Source organism: Malaya genurostris, chromosome 3 (genome assembly GCF_030247185.1).
Source record: "Malaya genurostris strain Urasoe2022 chromosome 3, Malgen_1.1, whole genome shotgun sequence".
In the NCBI taxonomy this organism is placed as follows: domain Eukaryota; kingdom Metazoa; phylum Arthropoda; class Insecta; order Diptera; family Culicidae; genus Malaya; species Malaya genurostris.
In genome coordinates, this window is record NC_080572.1 from 14,057,116 (window position 1) to 14,079,225 (window position 22,110).

Sequence of the window (22,110 nt, forward strand, 5' to 3'; positions counted from 1 at the left end):
AAAAGGAAGCAATTAGATTTTCCTGGCTAGGTAGCCTACTACGCTATCTCAAAGCAACTTGCTTTAACACACGACATCGCTTCTCGGACCGTTGTCAATTTCTTTCTCTGTCTGGCACCGGGTGCACCTGTCGAGCATGGGTCTGACCAGCGAAACTAAATCCACTACAATGACTTCCCCAATTACATGTCTAGACAAAAAAGTATTATTTCCAGAAGCTCATCTCATTTAATCGTATCATTGATTTATTTCCCAACGATCATCTCGCCGAACAGTAAAAGTGACGCATCATTTTATGTGTCCTGTGGTACTTTTTGTCTTCTCGGTAATCTAATGTTGGTGGGTTTGAAAAAAAATCAATCATTGCACACAAATTATACTAAATTAAAATGTTCCTTGTTCGAACAATCCCCTCTCGCGGTGGTAGTTACGGCTCATAGTCACTATTATTAACCTACCCCGCAGGGTTATTAACTACCGCGTTCTAAATAAAAATGTAATCGTATCATTTTTGCCTTTCTCATATAGAAAGGTTATGTAATCACTGTGAAAACCGACTTTTGAGCCGAGGCCGAGGGGGTGATTAGTGAAAAAAATCTTATTTCAAATTACTTTTTTACTTTTCTCAGAGATGGCGTGACTGATTCCAAAAAACTTAGATTCAAATAAAAGGTATCATAGTCTCATACAAAACTTCCAAATTTCTTCCGGATTTGACTTCCGGTTCCGGAATTAAATGGTGAAGTGTGTTAAAAATTGGATACCATCAGTTGAAGCGGCGAAACAAAACACGTAACAAAATTTCTTAGCTTGCCTAGAAATTATTGCAATCGGTAGCCATTGTCAATAGACAACCAAACAACCCGATTCCGGCTATGCTGGTTCTCGTTTTTTGATTACGGAAGTAAAATTTAATAATAAAAAGTAAAATAATTTCTAATCTTGTCTCAAAACTATTTCAATCGGGAGTCATTATCAGTAGACCGCCAAACATTAATTTGGCTTTCCTAGTTCTTGGGTTTTTGATGAACGACCGAATATTGTAGCCATCCCAGTCACTTCTCGAACCAACTTTGATTATACCGGTTCCAAGATTCCGGTTTCGGAAGTACCTCTTTTCGATCCCTCTATAGGTTATACTAATTTTGTTTTTCAAAAATCAAATATTTTAAAGAATACCACACATTTATATATGAGAATATGTGAGATATGAGAAAGGTTTCATTACACCGCTAGGTGGATTAAAACAGGCCTTTCAATCTACTATTAATTTTTTCCCTCTGCTTTCGATATCAATTCCAGGTCGTCGGTGTTAAGCAGTACTTCGTCCGGCCTACGAATCCACACCAGCACTCCCTGCTCAGCAGTAGCAGTGTCAGTCAGAATAATATCAGTTCCAGCAATACCTCACTTGACCAGTCCGGCGGAACAACCTGTTCGTCATCGCTATCCTCCTCGACGGTGGCCACCATTAACTCGAACAATCTGTCGACGTCGTCGTCGCTGTCCGCATCAGTACCGACAGCACCGGACAATGCCATTAGTCAGGAGATCCCCGCCATCGAATCCCTGATCCAGTCCAACGGTCGACCGCTGGAAGAAGTGATCGAACAGGTGGGTGGGTGATAGAATGATTGATGCATAGTTTGAATGATTTCGAATAACTGGGAAAGTATTTCTACGTTTTCAGCATTGAGAACCCTTCCAGTCTACACATATAAACATTTGGTATCTGATATTACCGTATATGATAATTCCTGTCTAAAAGAACGATCTGTTAAAGTGTATCGGTTTTTGCTCGATATTACAATCACATGTCACGTCCTCTTGATGTATTTCAATTCGGATGCTTTAATATGTTTCAATAAATTTTGTGTACAGTGAAAACAGGCTGCATTGACAAATTGTTACATGTTTATTTCTCTAGGTGCCATTTCGCTGAGAAGGTTTTTATGATTTAATTAGGTGTATCAACTGATTGAAATTTTTGTTGCTAGCTCGTTCAGATTTCTTTCAATCTCAGAATGCCTTTTTTGCGAACATAGACAGTTTTAGTCATCTCGTTAGGGCCGTCCTCGACAGAAACTAAACGAACAAACTTAGATAGATGTGACCATTTGCGTAAATTTATCAGGGAACCAATATTTCTATATAATTAGTCATAATAGATTTAGTTTGATTGTTTCGTATGCGACTTTGAAGTCAATGAACAGGTGATTTGAGAATTTGACAGATTACTTTGTAGGCCATACAGACAGAAATTTAAGTTCCCCTTGATGCGTACAACAGCATTGAATTGAATCATTCATTTATATAATCAGGAAAAATATGCAAATACACTAAATCAGTAACTAAGAGTCCAGTTTTAACAGCACTGTAATTATCCCTCATTTAAGATTGGTTTTAATGCTAGAGGACTCCTAACGTATTCGAGGCGCGTGTGTTTCCTTGAAAACATTTACGATTAGTGTCCAACACGTTTGAGGAAAAAAATCTATTGACGTTGCAATTCCCGCGTTATACTTAGACTATTTTGTCGTTACTGTGGCTCGCCAGTAATTCTTCTCGCATTCGAAACCAACGTTCATATCAGCTACAAGAGAGATGATTATGGTAAAACCGATTTCGTAAATAGTTTAATGCAGATGCATGTAACATTTTAATTAAGTCATCAACAGTTTGGATGTACCCTTCTTTGTCAATTGCGTTGTATTCTGAGCTATAAAATGTACTGTAACATATTAGTATAGCGGGACGATTTCGAGCTTCAAAACGGGTGCTTTTGGTTGTGACACTTTGCTTGACCGTCGTCAGCGTTTTACGTTGAAGAGGGGCACTAGTTTTTATCCGAGTGGAATTACTCTATCAGATCTGTGTTACCTCCGTCGGCTAAGTGGGCAATGCTTCCACTCGCCCAAATTGTTGACTTGTGTTAAGTGTACAAATGGATTCCGAGATTAATGTGACAGCTTGATTATTAGAGCATCCGTGGGTTTAGGAGAGTGGTTTCTGAAATACGATGTTGGAATTACAGCGGCAGTAGTTCTATATAAACGTAATCAAAAGATAACGAAAGAATGCATTAGCGAAAGAGGAAACTAATTTAATGGTGGTTTAATGGAACGTGTACTGAAAGTGCACTGTTTTGCAATGTGCAATTCAATTCAGATGAAAAACGACGACAGATAAACTGCACTAAACATTGAACATTGAATATATATCGAACACAGCAAAACACGAAAGATGGCTCAATACCAGTAACACTTTTTCATAAGAATAGCCATTAATTTGCAATATGACAATATGTACTTGTAAACAATATAATAAGGCATAAACCATGAAATGAGGACCTAAGCAAATCCTTCTCTTTACCGCAAAGATGTTTTATCAACAAATCTACCTCTGGTACATGTGGAAACACGGCAACCTGATTAAATGGCCGAATGCCATATACCAATCGATTCAGCTCCTCTCGATCACCGTCCCTGTCCACCATCTTTATTGGAACTAACAAGATCTTTTTTTTGTCACTAACTTTTCGTTCCCCCTTCCCCCGTCTCTTCACCATCTCGATGGCAACTAATTAGATCTCTGTAGTTTTCAGACATTTTGTTTCCATACCCCCTATTTACCTCGGTTTCCACAATATTTACTTTTTTTATTTTTTCATCTCTTCGTAACATCACCATCACCGCCTACGCTCCAGTCGATGACCAGCATGCGGGCCACCCGCCGGGCCTTCGCAGCCTGGGGGTGTTTCCCGCGGACCCACACGAACTGAAAGGAAGCGGCCATAGATAGCACCAACTGGAAGTCATGCAATATTCAATTCACCGACCACTGCCGAACGCCAGCTAAAAGCTTTTTCCAAAAATTCTAGACGACATAATCTAATGATACTATTCTAGTTTTAAGTTAGTCGTTAAATAAGATTAGGAAATACCCTTGGCATCTTAGAGCTTAAGCAGTGTGCCTAAAAATATATATTATACTATTGAATAAAAAAAAAATCGATTCAGCTCGACGAACTGAGCAAATGTCCGTGTGTGTGTATGTATGTGTTTTGTCAATAAAGAAGTCGAGATCTCAGAGATGGCTGGACCGATTTTGATCAAAGTCGCAAATGAAAGGTCTCCCGTCACCCAGAACGCTATTGAATGGTTTTGAGATCTGATGTTTACTTTTCGAGTTATACGAAGTTTTATGTCGAAATCTTCAGTCACACTTGACCTTGAAAACAGTATATGTTTCCAGATTTAGATTCCGCACGGTAATAGCTATACAACAAGCCATAGATTGTTAAAATCCGTCCATTTTTAACGGAAATATCGACATTTTTGTGTAAGCCACCTTTCTCCCTATTGCAGCAGTAGAAGTTTTGTGCATTGTATGTTATGATAAAGCAATGCTTGGGAGCAATGTGAAATAGGATTTTTTATCCTGTTACATACAATTGTTTCTAAGTACCAAAAAGACTGTGTACAGCATCCTTTTTCATGACATTTTGTCTTGGACTGATTTAAGCACGGTTCGTTTTTGGCAACATAATCGTTCGAATATGGCATATGTAAAACAGATGATGGCAGCATTTTCGAGTTGAAAGCAATTCCATAATTATATTGGTTTAAACTACTTACGGCAATAAATGCTTTAAGAACATAATACCCATATACCATTCGAATCAGTTCGTCGAGATCAGCAAATACGTATGTGACAAATAAGTTCACTCAATTTTCTAGGAGATGACTAAACCGTTTTCTACAAACTCAGATTCATATGAAAATTCGTATGCTCCCAAACCAGGTTCCTGAATTATGCTTGGTTCCGGAGCTACATGATGATATGTGGAACGAAATTAAAATTGTGTAACTCATTTTTCTCGTAGTTGACTGAACCGTTCTAAGAATCAAATGAAATCTAAGAATGATCTTAGATTCAAATGAAAAGCTTCAATATTCTATGAAACATCTTGCTTTTCAGTCAGATCTTACCTTACCCTTACCTAACAGCTATAGGCCTGGGGTGTCCTTTGCTGTATCAAAAATACGTCTCCACATAACTCAGTCCTTGGCTGCTTGTCGCCAGCCACTCAAGGCACGGATGCTGCTGAGATCACCCTTTACTTGATCGATCTTCTTCTTGTACCAGTCGGATTAGATTCAAGAACCATTTTCACTGGGCTGTCGTCCGACATCCTTATGACATGTCCAGCCCGTCGTAGACGTCCGATTCTAGTTTTCCGTACGATAAGTGGTTCTCCTAGCGGCTGTTGCAATTCGTGATACATACGTCGTCTCTACGTTCCGTCTTCCATCTGCACTCCGCCATAGGTGGTCTTCAGTACCTTTCTTTCGAAAACACTGAGGGCGCGTTGGTCCTCTGCCAACATAGTCCAGGTCTCGTGGCCATAGAGAACAACCGGTGTAATGAGCGTTTTGTAGATGGTCAATTTCGTGCGTTGGCGTACTTTTCTCGATCGAAGGGGTTTTCTGAGTCCAAAGTACGACACGAGAGCGTCTCAGATACTCGGCCGTAACACATCACTTTATCCATCGTTGCTTTGACCAATCGCGTCAGTTTATCCGGGAAACCGTATTCGTGCATGATCTCCCTCTCAGCAGGCCGTTCAATTTTGTTGGTTTTTTGAGCGCTTGTTGAACGACATATTGCACGAAATATTCGTTCAATTTGCTGGAATGGTTTGTTGTTGTTTTCTTTCTTGCAAAAATAGTGTGAAAATTAAGTGTTACCTTTACATAGAAAGAAAATTTGTTGTTATTCTACGTGAAGTAGAAGTATTGTGCAGGTATGTATTGTTAGTTTAAACAAATAAGTGGAAAAAAACTTCAGGAAAACTGCAGTAAAACTAGTCCAACGGGGCTCCAACTCCTCATGTTAAAAATGGCTCAACAATGGACCTCTGTCTGCCGGGTTTGTTGAACAAAAAAAATGGTGTTCGGTTCAACGATCTGTTTCAAAATCGTCAAACGAAGGTCCCGTGTTGGCCTCCCGTTGAACGATTCATTGGACTTTCATTGGACCAATGATCCAACGTATTGGACCAATGAAGGACCACCGTTGAACTTTTTTTTCTAAGTGAACTGCCATAGCTGCTCTCGATCGATTGTGTCGTATGCCGCTTTGAAGTCAATGAATAGGTGATGCGTGAGTACGTTGTATTCACGACACTTCTTTCAGTCAGATCCAAATCCCGGTTTCGGGGATACAGGGTGATTAGTATACAAATGTCTATTTCACATAAATTAATAAGATTTATCGGGTTAGCAGATTTGAATAGTAACCAAATAAGCTTATTTCAGTTTTAGCGGTATTCAGTTTTCGATTCGGATTTAATTCGCACTACGATTTCTCAAAGACGTCTACACTTATTGTCAAACATTTTGAAACAAATGTAAACTATACTCAGTTGAATTTATCTGACTTCTGGCTACACCGATTTTTGAATTCCGGTTGCAGTATCCAATCGTTTCTAAAAAAAAGCCATATCGAATTTCAGAAACAAAAACTCAAATTAAAATAAACTTATAGTCGGTGGGAACGTGTTCGAGGTAAGTTGAATGTAACACTATGGGGTATCGTTTCCAATGTGCTTGCATTCAATTCAAACCGATATAGAAGACAACAATCCCGAAAATTTTTAAAGTTGGACTCAAAACTATTTCAATTTATTCGTCATATAGCCATACGAATCGGTTTGGGTTATGTTAGTTCCTGAATACCGGCTCTGGAAGTACCTTAAATTACCGTAAACGCTAAAGTGGAACTTACTTCGACATATCATGGATTGTTCAATCGATTGTCACACGTTTAGATTTAAATTCGATCCGATTTGCAGTTTCGATATTACAGAGTAATGAGTGATTAAAATTTCAAATTGCCGCTTAAAACGACGATCATTAAAATAATGTATTGAAAACTGAAACACCGAAGAATGTTCATGCAAAAAACACATGCGGATTGATAAAAATCATCTCACTGCTAGGTGGATTAAGCAAGTTTTTTCTTTGTAGTTTCTTATATTAAAATATTTCTAGAATATTCTGTGAAATTTTCAAGCCCATCGGAACAAAAGCAAGTTATGGGCCTTTTTCTTTGCTTATCTCATACTGCGAAGAAGTAAGAGGTCGGCGCACAGGCTCAAGATTTCTGCTTCGATTGACTTAAAAACTTGACAAAACATTATTAAAATATCTAGAAAAACTTCTACTCTAACTATGCTGCGTTAATTTGTTCACTTCTGAATAGTCGGCGCTGAGATACAGTGGACACCGCAAATCATGATTTTTAATAAACGTCCCCAAGAACACCTCTTCACCGACTTATTTCTCAATATTTTTCCAAGAAAAAAATCACAAAATGTTGTTCGAATGATGCTTTTTATCATGCAAAACATTTGAATTTATTTTGTTGAACGATAATCCCGAAAAAAAATCTCAAAATTCAAAAGCCCAAATCGTATCATATTCAAATCGATTTTTATTTGGGTGCGTTCATATCTCAAGGTTCGCACCAAACCGACAAGCAACCTAAGATCGTAACGATTTATCAAAAAGCAACAAAACCTAGCTTTCATTTGAGTGGTAAAATTGTCTGAAATCAAAATTAATGAATTTGTTTGATATCAAGCCGTGAATCGAATGACAGCTCAGATCGACTAAGATCTGTGTTAGTTTTGCAGCTTTTACCATTTTTTATTTATTCTCACCGTCAATCAATCAATCAGTTTTCACCGCACGTTTACATTACATTTGTCCCATATTTTGGCTGAAACCGATTAAACTCCTGATTGAATTAGATGAGAAAATGTTCAAATTTGCTAGAATGTGTCGATGTAGACCACAACGATTCATTATTGAATTTACGTTAACTGGAACACGGACAAATCACGAAACTCTACCTCGATGCTCCGGTTGTATCGTGAAAGCAATCGATTAATCATAGGCAAACGCACGGCTAACAAGTGCCTAAATTATATTGAATTTATGAAACTGTGTCACTGCACCTCATCACAGCGTGCTTTTCGTCATCCGCGGACCTCTTTTGAGAAATATGCGGAAAATGAACAAAACTAACGAAAGTAGCTATGGTTTTTTAAGGACTACATATACAAGTTTCCTTTCACTTTTCGCGAGGTTTATAATGAAATCAAATTTTTCTTTTTGATTACTGAATTGAGTACCTCCACTGCCGGTGCTGTTTTTTATGATGATATGATTCGATGTAAGCAATTGAGATAAAAGGTGAGGGTCAATTCATGGGAACCCAATTTTAACTCGTATCTGTTCTCGATCAGGTGTGTATGTGGAAGGGAAGCCACGGAATTTCAAATTATACTTGCGTGCGTACTTATAGTTGAATACACCAATGATAATTTTGGTCCAGGTCACCCGACCATTATAACTTGAAATGAATTCCACTCAACGTTGTGTTGTTTTTCTATCCTCAATTGTTTCCCTTGAGTAAAAAAACTACATTACGTTAGTGCCCGAACATTAGAAAAAAAGCGGCAATCTTGTATAATACCGACTTAAGATTGTCCACACGAAGGTATCGGTGGGAACGTGTTCGAGGTAAGTTGTATGTAACACTATGGGGTATCGTTTCCAATGCACAATGGTCCGGATCCACAATTTAGGGGGACAAAAACATTTGTGGCTTAGCCTTATACTTTAGAGCTATGATGTCTTCGGAACAAATGATCAGTGAAGGATAAGCCATATTTTGAAGCATATGGTATTAGGGTGGTTCTAATTATTAGGGTGATCCAAAAATTATTTTCCGTATGTGTTGAGATAGAGGACTGCATCCTTCGGCAAAATTGTAGGAAAACTTATATCAAGCAACTTTGCCGAAAACACTATTGTAGTATCTCTAACGGTTTTTGTGTTACAGCTATTTTAATAGATCAACTTAGGGTGTTCCTAAAAAAATCAGATTTTTTGCTCTAGCTTTCTTAATATTCACTTCTCGATTTTGGTGTCTTTGAATATCTTTTAGAGTTTGATGAAACCAATTTTTTCATGACTAGCGCATTCAGGTAGCGTTTTCTGAACCGAAGTTATGAGCAAAACTAATTCAAAAACAGATCATTTTTAAACTGCTATATCTAACATTGGAGCAAACGAAAAAAAAATCGGTTTCTTTCATTTGATAGAAAATACTTTCGAGCATGTTTATAGAAAAAATGGCGGAGGAGACATTTTTTTAAATTTTTTAAATTGTGTTCAAACATTGGGTTTTTTCATTGAAAAATGCTCTTTCATGTAAGACATTTATTAGCTATACATATTAAAATAAGATATTGCTGTCTTCTAGCGTGTTAAAATTAAAAATGTTAATTCAGCTGCATAATCGGGAAGATGGAGTACACTCACGTTGCTTGTTACTCTATTCGATAATGCTATTACAGGATCAGACGTTAAAAGAAATCGTTTGAATACATCCTCTAGATTCACTAAACGATTGTTTAGTGCGGTTTAGCGGATGGAACTGCCTATACTTGCGAATTGATTTATTTCGACTCTCTTGCGCTTGCTTACTGTACATTTATCTGTTTGGTTCCCTTGCTATTGATTGTTGAGCAAGAAAGCTGGATAATCTGGAACAACAATTATCCTTCATCTGTTTCCCTTTGCTGTCCATAATAATAATCTTTCAAAAGGAAAACACGAAACTAACAGCAGGAAGTGGACAAAGTAAATGTAGAAATTGCAGAGCTTTCTCCCACAGTACTGGGGAAAGTATTTGTATCAACGAAGCTAGTGTTCTGCCTGAACGATACGAAAGTGTTAAACGACATAACAGGCATACACTCCCAAGCTTGGTACATATGCAAGCGCTCAGGAAAAGCTCTGAATTTTTTAAGAACGGAAACAAATGAGAATAATCCAAACAAATATCAATTTGGAATTTCGCCTCTACACGCAATGATTCGATCTATGGAACTTTGGCTAAAAGTGAGTTATTGTTTGCACATTGAGAAACCGACATGGCGCGTGTCCCGACAAAATCAGCATGTCAAGGAGCAAGAGACAAACATACTAACGGCATTAAAAGAGCAGCTAGGGTTACGTATTAGCAAAGACATCATATTAACAAGATATGCAGCTCGCACATTTCCAGAATAAATCATTGGAAAAATCCTTTTTTGCGAGCATGGTGCCCTCAGGTGAGTCCGCATCGAATCTCGTACATTGAAGTAGGGAAGATAAACGTCAAAATCTTGCGCGCCAAAATAGCAGCACTGCGCACCCACACAATTGACATGATATGTTGAATGTGATGCCGTGTGATGGCGTTCCTATACTGAAGATTGATTTCGCTCCAAGCTGACAGGGTCTAGCATTGGTGAACCATTACCTGGAGGCGGCATCTCGAATGATGGTATCTGGGCCCGTAGATTTTTCAAAGAATATAACACAGTAGCGCAAATCTGTCGCCAACCGTGCATAAACTTCTGGTGCATGGGACTCCAATTATAAAACATGCTTTGCTTCCTATTGGTATGTACAGTAAGGAAGCGCAAGAGAGTTCACGAGAATCTAAAGAATGTATTCAAACGATTTCTATTAACGTCTGATCCTGTAACAGCATTATCGAATAGAGTAACAACCAACGTGAGTGTACTCCATCTTCCCGATTATGCAGCTGAATTAACATTTTTAATTTTAACACGCTAGAAGACAGCAATATCTTATTTTAATATGTATAGCTAATAAATGTCTTTCATGAAAGAGCATTTTTCAATGAAAAAACCCAATGTTTGAACACAATTTAAAAAATTAAAAAAAAATATCTCCTCCGCCATTTTTTCTATAAACATGCTCGAAAGTATTTTCTATCAAATGAAAGAAACCGATTTTTTTTTCGTTTGCTCCAATGTTAGATATAGCAGTTTAAAAATGATCTGTTTTTTAACTAGTTTTGCTCATAACTTCGGTTCAGAAAACGCTACCTGAATGCGCTAGTCATGAAAAAATTGGTTTCATCAAACTCTAAAAGATATTCGAAGACACCAAAATCGAGAAGTGAATATTAAGAAAGCTAGAGCAAAAAATCTGATTTTTTTAGGAACACCCTAAGTTGATCTATTAAAATAGCTGTAACACTAAAACCGTTAGATATACTACAATAGTGTTTTCGGCAAAGTTGCTTGATATAAGTTTTCCTACAATTTTGCCGAAGGATGCAGTCCTCTATCTCAACACATACGGAAAATAATTTTTGGATCACCCTAATAATTAGAACCACCCTAATACCATATGCTTCAAAATATGGCTTATCCTTCACTGATCATTTGTTCCGAAGACATCATAGCTCTAAAGTATAAGGCTAAGCCACAAATGTTTTTGTCCCCCTAAATTGTGGATCCGGACCACTGTGCAATGTGCTTGCAAACTAATTAAGGTTCATTTAGATGCTACCCTTTTGCCCTTTAATAACCCAGGTGACATCTACCGATACACAATCACACACTGCACACATAGACGGAAGAGTCGTAATGGATCAGTCTATGATAAATTCAACAATATCAAATCTGGATGGCTAATAGGGCATGATTTGCGGTTGATTATAAATGCGAGGCGATGTATGATGCTCTCATGTTTTATGCTGCCTTGTAAACTTGTATCATCGATCTGGTATGGAATAATGGCATGTAAGCTTACCGAAATAATGCAATGTACTCGCCTAGCAAATGATTGCTTAAAATACTTAAGTTTCAAGATAGGAGTATTTTTATCTGTTTTAAAGTGTACCAAATTATGGCTTCGATTCCGCATTTGATTACGATATCGTATGACCAATTCAAAACGATATTCATAGGATGTATCGACTTCAAATTTCAAACCTGTTTAATGAAGCAATAGTATTTTCAGACGAGCTTAACAGTTCGGCTGAAAAGTTCGTATCGTTTAATAGAAACACACATTTTTTTGCCAAAACTCGTTTTTATTATTCAACATGATTGCCATCAGAGGCGATACAGCGATCTTCCAACTTTTCGATACCATTTTTGTAGTACGATTTGTCTTTTGCCTCAAAATAGGCCTCAGTTTCAGCGATTACCTCTTCATTGCTTCTAAAATTTTTACCAGCGAGCATTCTCTTGAGGTCTGAGAACAGGAAAAAGGCACTGGGGGCCAAATCTGGAGAATACGGTGGATGAGGGAGCAATTCGAAGCCCAATTCGTTCAATTTTAGCATGGTTTTCATCGACTTGTGACACGGTGCATTGTCTTGATGAAACAAAACTTTTTTCTTCTTCAAATGAGGCCGTTTTTTTGAAATTTCGTCCTTCAAACGCTCTAATAACGCTATATAATAGTCACTGTTGATGGTTTTTCCCTTTTCAAGGTAGTCGATGAAAATTATACCATGCGAATCCCAAAATACAGACGCCATAACCTTACCGGCCGATTGTTGAGTCTTTCCACGCTTTGGGTTCGGTTCATCGCGTGCAGTCCACTCAGCTGACTGTCGATTGGACTCCGGAGTGAAGTGATGGAGCCATGTTTCGTCCATTGTTATATATCGTTTTTTTTTTATATAACAGCTCCAAACACTGCTCAGAATCATCAATTCGTTGTTGTTTTTGATCGATTGTGAGCTCACGCGGCACCCATTTTGCACAAAGCTTTATCATATCCAAATATTCGTGAATAATATGTCCAACACGTTCCTTTGATATCTTTAGGGTGTCAGCTATCTCGATCAACTTCACTTTACGGTCATTGAAAATCATTTTGTGGATTTTTTTCACGTTTTCATCGGTGACAGCCTCTTTTGGACGTCCACTGCGTTCATCGTCTTCGGTGCTCATATGACCAGTACGAAATTTTGCAAACCACTTACGAATTGTTGCTTCGCCCGGTGCAGAGTCTGGATAACACTTATCAAGCCATTTTTTGGTATCGGCGGCACTTTTTTTCATCAAAAAGTAGTGTTTCATCAACACACGAAATTCCTTTTTTTCCATATTTTTCACAATAACAAAAGCTTCACTCAAAATGCAATATCTCACAAACTAATAATCAGACAGCTGTCAAATTTATACACGTATCTTTTGAAGGTTGGTACTAACTGAAAATGGTATGGATTTAATTCTAGTGGCGCCCTCTCATAGAAACGATACGAACTTTTCAGCCGATCTGTTAACTTTGTTGAAATCGGTTCAATCCTCTACGGGAAAATTGAGTAGTAAGAACTAAAGTGGGTTTGTTGGTTACGTCACTTATACCCTTACATTTCCTGAACCAAAAATGACAGCCATTTGATCTTTAAACTTGATCAATGTCTCAACAGTAGCATCAAAACGAGCCAGATTTTGTTGGAATCTGTTCAGCCATCTCTAAAAAAATTGAGCGGTAAATCGTTGAAAGGTGCACACAGAAGATTGCGATCTCGTCGAACTGAATCGAATGATATATATTATTATGGATCTCCGATGCTCCATTCGAAAGTGCCTTATTAAATGTATTGTCATATAGAAGATAGTGAAAAAGAAATGAGCAAATGAAGATAGGAGTAGGTGCATATAATACATTTGAAGATGGCTTGGAAACGGGTAAAAAACCCTGTTACCTTTGCATTTGTCAAACGGTCAAACAAGTTAATGCTTCGAAGTCAAATGTTCTTCGTGCTAAATTACGTTTGAATCTTTGTATCTCTAAAAAGTAGATGCAACAAACATGCAGCCCGAAACAAGAAGCATCGATCAAGCGATGCGGTCGTTCGCTTTCATATCTCATCCAATCCAAGTCGGTCGAAAAAAACAAAATCGCGTACGTCCGGGATGACAAAATTGTGTAGTGATAAATAAACCGATCTCGAAATTTGTTGAACCAAATGAACAAATGTTACCACAGGAAATACGAAAGAATACAAGTATTGTTGACTTCAGGCAGTGAGAAATTTGACCTCTGATACGAAAAGTTGAAGGTTTTCTTAAGGAGAAAATGCAACAAGGCAAATAATGTTGTGTACATCCAGTTTTATAAAGGGTTACTTATTATAAGTTAGTTACTTGGAGCAATTCAATACGCTAAAGATAATTATAATGTGCACTATACTATAGCAGTGCGTGTGTATGATCTAAAAAGTTCCGTGCAAATCAGTTGTTACCAATGCATTGGGATATGGCGAACAAATCGTCAACACAAAATATCGATATCTCCTTGAATAGTTGACGGATTCTTACAATCCTCGACTCGTTTGATTGGTATTACGATAAGGTATCTAAATTTGGAACAAATTTTTAGTTTTCAAGCTCAATTGTGACAGACATTGGGCCGTATGAATAAAACGTAGCATGCTTGAATTTCGGTAGTAAATGCTACATGTGGATCACGTTCCTGTCAAAAGCAGAAACTTTACTACACAACAACGTTCGAACATGTAGTATTTACTACAATTTTTCGGTAGGTAGCTCCAGAGGTTGCTACTCGTGTGTTTGCTGATGAAGTGAAGTAGAATAATTAAAACCAAACCAAACTTGTTTTACTCTGTGGACTATGTTTTTGAGAAGATACTACAAACAACAGACTTTACTACATTTTATTCATACGGCCCATTGTCTACAAACTGCAAATATTTGAATAGAAGTTTGTATAACTCGGAAAGTAATTATCAAATCCAAAATCAAAAACAATAGCCCTAATATTTCCTGGAAGACCTTTCATTTGCAACTAGTTTGGTTAAAACTGTACTGGCCTTCTCTGAGATTCGCGCATCTTTATTTTTCACACATATGCAGACACACACATACACACACAGCCATCAGTTTGTTTGCAAATATTTGATCGAACTCGAAACCTAATTTTTATATGTATGAAAAAGGTAAAACTATATTTTGGAGCCTCCGATAAACAATACTTCATATCTTGGATAAACATTATTCATATTCATATCCAAACAATACTTCATATCTCCGATAAACAATGTTCATATTCATATCCATTTTAAAGAGTTCAGTTGTTCGGTGTGTTTTATTGTAATAATATTGTCTACAACTTCTCCGAAAAACTAAATTGACGCAATATAGGAAAATTATAACTTTAACATCCTCCAAAATCGACATCAGAAGCGCAGAACATCGTATAACTCAAAAATTAAACATTTAATCTCAAAAGCATTCAATAGCGTTCGGCGTGACGGTAAGACCTTGTATTTGCGACTAGTTTGATCAAAACCGGTCCAGTCATATCTGAGATCTCGACCTCTTTGTTGACACACACACATACACACGGATATTTGCTCAGCTCGTCGAGCTGAATTGATTGATATATGACACTCGGCCCTTCGGGCCTCGGAAATTTTTCTAAAGCTTGAGCGAATTCTATACCTATTTTTTATATTCATAAAAAAAGGTAAAAAGCGATGCTGTGCTTGTTGGGAATTCGAACTGTATAATTATGGACGACGAAACCAATGTGATATTCGAATGCGCCTACGAGATACGATATGAACAAGACAAATATTGGATCAGTGCATGTTATCAATTTAAGTGGAATAGTTTGATAAGAGAGTTATGATCTAGTTAAGATTTCCGAATTCCTTATCGCAACTGCTTTGATGAACGTCAGGGGATCTTCACAAAACGATCTCTATCGATGTTTCCAAACCATAAGAATCATACCGTCTTTTGGCCAGATGTTGGGTCTTATCATTGAAGATTATTGGGCATTGGCGAAGGTACATCTTACGAAACATGTCTCGGTAGCAAAAACCATTCAACAGTTTGAAGCATAAAAATTGTCGACAAGAAGTCAGAATGTACTGAAAATCGTTCGCAAAATGGCTTACAATCGCTTTTAATGTTAAGGTTACTAATAGGTTATGCATGTATAATATTAATATATCCAACACTTTTGAATTATTTTCAATGAAAATCCAGATGCGTTCATATTTTCTGGAATAGTCATTAGCAGGCCTCATTTTATTTCAATATTCCTTATGATAAAAAGAACCGGAATTTTCATTTTAAAATTACCGCGCTTGTCCAATCGGTAAACTTTTATTCTCTCAACGTTGGCAACACTTTTATACACATTCTGTCAAATTTTGACGCATATCGTACGATTAGTTTTTGTTTGGCGTCTATACAAAGAAGTTGAAAAATTTTCGTGTGGCGATTTTTATAATGGATGAAAATTTAGAACAACGTGCGTGCATCAAATTTTGTGTTGCAAATGGATTTAAGTGTTCCGAAATGTTGAAAATGTTAGAAAAGGCTTTTGGTGAATCGTGCCTAGGAAAAACACAGGCATACGAGTGGTATGAACGCTTCAAAGGTGGTCGTACAAGCTTGGATCATGATGAGATCCCTGGCCGCCCAATAACATCTGTTACTGAAGAAAACATTGAATCGGCGAAGCAAATCGTGTTGCAAACTCGTTCTGTACCGATTAGAGAGATTGCTGTGTTGTTGGGCATCTCTTATAGATCAGCCGATCACATTTTAACTGATGTTTTGGGTTTGAAACGCGTCGCTTTTCGGCTGGTGCCAAAAAAGCTGAATTTCATTCAAAAACAGCGTCGTGTTGATGTGGCCAAAGAGATGATTTCCAACGCAGATAGTGACCCCACATTCATCGAATGCATCATAACTGGTGATGAGGTGTAGATCTATGAATATGACGTCGAAACCGAACAACAATCGACCGAATGGTGCTTCGAAGGCGAGCCGTTGTTCTAAATTTTCATCCATTATAAAAATCGCTACACGAAAATGTTTTCAACTTCTTTGTATAGACGCCAAACAAAAACTAATCGTACGATATGCGTCAAAATTTGACAGAATGTGTATAAAAGTGTTGCCAACGTTGAGAGAATAAAAGTTTACCGATTGGACAAGCGCGGGAATTTTAAAATGGAAATTCCGTTTTTTTTATCATAAGGTATAGACAAAAAACCGTTTTTAGTATTCTTCAGTTGTGTATGAAATGTAGGTACTGAGTTTTTAACAAATCTTGGAAAAGCCGTTACGCCGAGATCAAGAATCGATTTTAAATGTGTGTGAAGATGCAAAAATACTCCAATGGCGTTTGGATGAACTCGAAGACCTTGTTCGTAATTCTCAGCGGACATTTGTCTCAACATCAAAACATCTGAGCAGTGTCATGAATTGTTTCCTAATTTTCTTCAACTTCTACATAAAAATTTGATAATAATGATGTCGATTGGGAAATGTTGATATCCTTATTCACATCATCCACCTTATTGTCACCCGGGTTGGCGGTTCAATGCATAGAACCTGGTCTTACAAGCCAGTTTTCGTATGTTCGAGTCCTGAGCTGGATCTTAGTACTAGTCATGATTCTGTACGCTTAGAATCGGTTGCGAAGTGGGTTGAAACAGAAATGTCAAATTCCACAATAGGAATGTAATGCCAAGATTTCGCTTACACTTTATTGTCGTGAAATTTTTGTAGTACTTAGGTTGGCAAGCAGTGTATTTTTCTCTTGCTTGCTTACGACTGAAATCAAACGGAGCGAAAAATAGCAGTCTGCTGTAATCAAATATCTCTTTTTTTGGCAATCCGGTCTAAATTTCATCTTAGGTTTTGTTGTTCACAAGAAGGTACTTCTATGGTTTTCTTCAATGTCAATTCGGATTGAGATTTTTTTTTTCGATGTGAATGGGCAAAATAAGCTATCTTTTCTCGTTCCAACGTTATCAATATGGCACCTAACGAGGCGTAAAATTTCATCACTTTTATAACAAATAACTTTCAAATCATTCTTAATCCATCGTTAATGACAAATTAAAATTTCCGGATTTTAAGTAAAAATCTAATTGTTTAGAGTTTACTCTAGACAAGAAGAAAATTATGCTCACCGCTATTCACATACATCTTATAATCTGATGCAAAGGAGAATCCAAACCAAAAACCTATACAGAAAAAATGTAGTTCTATTAAGTGGCCTTCCAATTTTGGCAGTACACTTCATTGTTATTCCTCATTAGGATTAAATTAGTTTGGCTCAAATCATTTCCACGACGAAGCTCTCGTGATCGTTTTCGACTCAATAAGCGTGAAAATTATATGCACAATATTGTCTGAAAATAGAGGCCAAGTTCTAGTTAAGGCATAATGCCGTGAAAATCGTTTAAAGAAGCGAATTTGCGGCTCCAAAAACTCATTCTGGGTTTTGGTGTCTATTGCACGCATCATATCAGCAGCCCCAGATGGCAAGCGACGTATCGGTGCAATTCAATTCACTTTCGATTGTTTTCAATTGCACAATTTCCCAATCTTCTTCACTATCCATGGTCCACATCTGTTTTCAACTCGACATTCATCTGGCCATTGGCTGCCTAGACTGCAGTTAGAGTTGCGTTGCGTTTTCGCAACTGAGTCTTTCCGAGGGTGAAACAGGTTGGGGAGTCGTATCGGGAACTTCCGGGCACCGTACCGGTGGTGCTCAAACAAACGGAAATGAATTCAAACTGTTGCGCGCTGGTCAATATCATGGGCAGTTGTTTTGGCTAAAGCCAGCAGAGGGAGCTGGTTTCGGATTACGCAATCTGTTCTGTGGAAGGGAGGTTAGGTGAATAACTGCAACCCGATTGCAGCAATTTCACTCACATCCTCTTTGCTTCGTTCGGATTTTTAAGTATGTCACGAGAAATAGTTTACAGCCATAATGTAATTGTGTTTATTAGGATAATTATAATGTATTTCTATAATTATGCATTACCATATGAATACGAAGAAAGAAGCCTCGGACTGTGGAAAGTAACCCTCTAACAAATTATTCAATATAGTAAACCGACTAGCTTGCTAAGCATGCCTAGAAACGGTGAAAAAATTTTATTGCACACGAATATTCATCCAGACGTTGACTAGATGAAATGATAATCATAGTTCTGTCGTCATAATTTCACAATTAACATAAAACACGAAGCAAATACAAACTGGCTCTGCACAAAGATTTGCATCAAAAGCATTCGAATTCATAAGTTCATAAGTTAATTTGTAGCGATGATAAATTTAAATAAATTGAACCCTTACATGGCAGACTGGCGCTGGCGGAACTAAGGCAGAACAGCCGCGCGATGGGAAAATCATATATATATATATATATATATATATATATATATATATATATATATATATATATATATATATATATATATATATATATATATATATATATATATATATATATATATATATATATATATATATTATAATTATATTATGGTTGTAGACTATTTCTATCTCTACAAACCCACTGCAGCTGTTAAAGGGACAACGGCAACCGAGCAGACCATTAGAAGCCTGCTTACCGAGATCGGGTGGATGAGCATAATTTATGAGTTATTCGCACAATTGATTCAGTACTTGTTGGCGTTAATTGAAGGCTTAGCGAAAGTTATATTTTATCATTGCTTGACTGATTGTCGTTGAGCTACTTTTGTTGAATTAGTAGAGGTGTATTATTATGAAAATAATTAAAACAGACCTTGGTGTAAAATATGTAGTAAAATAACATTCATTACAATATAGAAGCGAATTAGCCTCCCACTAAAAATATCTTTAATAACGAGAACAAACACGATCAATGAAATCGACCTTCTTGTCACGGTACCACTCTGTTGTCTCTCGACTATTGTGATAGATAGCAAAATGTCCCAGAATTCCACAAGCCCTTGATGTGTGCTTTGATTAATAGTGAACTACGTTTCTATAGACTTGTAAGGCTTTTAGTGTTTTAGTAAAAAAAGAAGGTAAAGTTTTAGTCCGCAACTGAAAATCGCTTGCTAGTGTTCGTATTGATTTATTGTTGGCATATTACGCAAAATGCTTCCGATACAATCGAACGATGGAAAAGCATTGGAAATATATCATGGTTATTATTGCATTGCATTAAGCAATAGCACCATATCCTTGACTTTTAGTTGAGTTATTTTTGAGTTTGCTTTATCAACTAAAAGTCAAGAATACGGAACGATCAAAAAGGCGGATTTTTATCGTTAATTGTCAATTGTCAATTTGTTAACTGCCTGTTAATATTGACGATAATTTTGGAAGAAATCGTATTTTTTAGTATTGGAAAGTTAATGTCAATTCGGCGAACGATCATGATTAGGGTGAATCTAAATAAACGATAAATGAAAAATGAATTTATTGTGACGGAGTTTTCTCTCTTCATATTGTGGTTTTAACTTCCCGACAAAAACCAATCCATTAATACAATTGTTCATCGAAAGGCTAGCTCGTGTTTCATTAACTAAGAATCGCAATTATTTTGGGTTAACAAAACGGGGTTGAAAGTGTACATATTTTTCAACATAGCCTTCTCGTGGCTTTTGGCGACATGAAATAAGTGTTTGTTTTTTCGGGAATCGCGATTTCCATTTTGTAATACACGTTCGAATGTGTGTTACTATTACTGCAACTTTGTGGTTAGCGAAGTGCAATTACTCGAACGAATGGTTAAACACAACCCACCGCTCAATTTTGTCACATAATTGCGCGGGAAATTTCATTCATTTATGTGCGTATTTGCACAACTCTTCAAGCGCGATCAACCCATAACAGCTAATGGCGCAGCAATTACAAGTCTGTGGTCCGAATCGGTGTGGTTAATTCAGCCCGGTACTAGGTTCGGTTTGCCGCTGCTATTTTCGGCTCAAATATCTCGGAGGTGATTGTGTATCGACATTGGTAGCCGCGGTTTGACATAAACCTCACTAGTTACACTACACCAAAAACGAGGCCAAGCTTCGAATCATGTTTGGTCGGCTGATAATTAGGTTGCATGTATGTAAAATAACCGAATTGGATCAAAGTGTATGATATTGTATAACGTATTCTTGAAATGGTAGACGATTCGAACGAACTTGATAAATCTACATTTCGAAGAAAATTGACGAATGTTTCAATAAACCTTTAATGATTAATCTCGGGTTTGTAAGATGTGTTTAAAATCACACACTCTCTGAAATTGATAACAAGTCATCAGAATTTAAATAGTTCGATTAAGATGAATCTTTGCACACATCTTCAGTTTAGCAGTTGTTTCGCACGGATGAAGAGACCAATTTGACTCACGACTAATTTTTAAAAAGTCATGTCATTTTTTCAAAACTTTATAACTCGTTGTTGATTGTACAAATAAGTATCTGGATTGTTGAAATGTTGTATGAAATCTATTGGACACTCTAAAACAACATACTCTGAAGAAAAGTTAAATGCTTTTCCAAGAATTAGAACTAAAAACAAATAGAGATGCCTTCATTTTTTGTAGTACGTTTACTTTTGACGTTAATTTGACTGATGTACCTTAAAAAAAGAAGTTACAGCTAAAACAATTTAAAGCATTAGCAAAACTTTACGTTCTTGAGGAAAATAGTCAATTATGCACTAGAAATGGCTCTTGGCATTTGTTGCCCAGATGTAGCGATTATCGAAATATTTAAATATGAAGTTCATGGATTCAGGTTTTTGTTAAAATGTGTCATTATCTATAATAGGAAAGTTACTACCATCAAATTTTTCGCTATTGATTTATAGAATCATATTCTAATGTTTTTTTTATCATGAAAAAGGCGTTTAATTGGTTTTAAGGACAAATTTATAATGAAAATATTTCACAAACAATTAAAACAAGTTTTAATTGTTTTTAAGTTTCGCTCCACTTTCTTTCAGTGTATATTATTTCTAGAATGTCCGATCAATTGTCTTTACATTTTTCTGGGACATTATTTTATACAATTTTTAAAGTTTCCGATTGTAAGCGATTTGAGAAAAGTGCTTTTAGAAAGTAGGTTTGAGTCGAAAATGAATGGTTTGCAGCAATCAAAAGATGTGCAAAGATTCATAGAAATCGGACCAGGTCGATTATGATTTTATCTCTCTGATGATCTCTGATTGGATTCTGACCTAAGTGCTGGGACCGTCTCGTTTCAAATGGCGATATAAATAATCAAAATACGACACATGCCATTATTCAGCGGGAATGGAAATTGATAACTGAGTGTATCTAAGAAAATGTTGAAGGAAACTGATTAGGGACTCGGAACATAATGTAAACTGAAAACATTTTTTTGCTTCGATTTTAGAGGTTTTAACCTCAAGGGCAT

General features: G+C 36.9%; 1 protein-coding gene across 9 annotated transcripts in view; it reads left to right on the plus strand.

The window, feature by feature from the left end:
* LOC131439027 (RNA-binding protein fusilli) overlaps nt 1-22,110 on the plus strand; it is a 157,190-nt gene that overhangs the window by 64,291 nt on the left and 70,789 nt on the right. For all 9 annotated transcript variants that reach the window (XM_058609513.1, XM_058609511.1, XM_058609512.1 and 6 more), the window contains exon 3: nt 1,303-1,614. In XM_058609513.1, the coding sequence (XP_058465496.1) occupies nt 1,303-1,614 (312 nt within the window). The remainder of the gene's footprint in view (nt 1-1,302; nt 1,615-22,110) is intronic.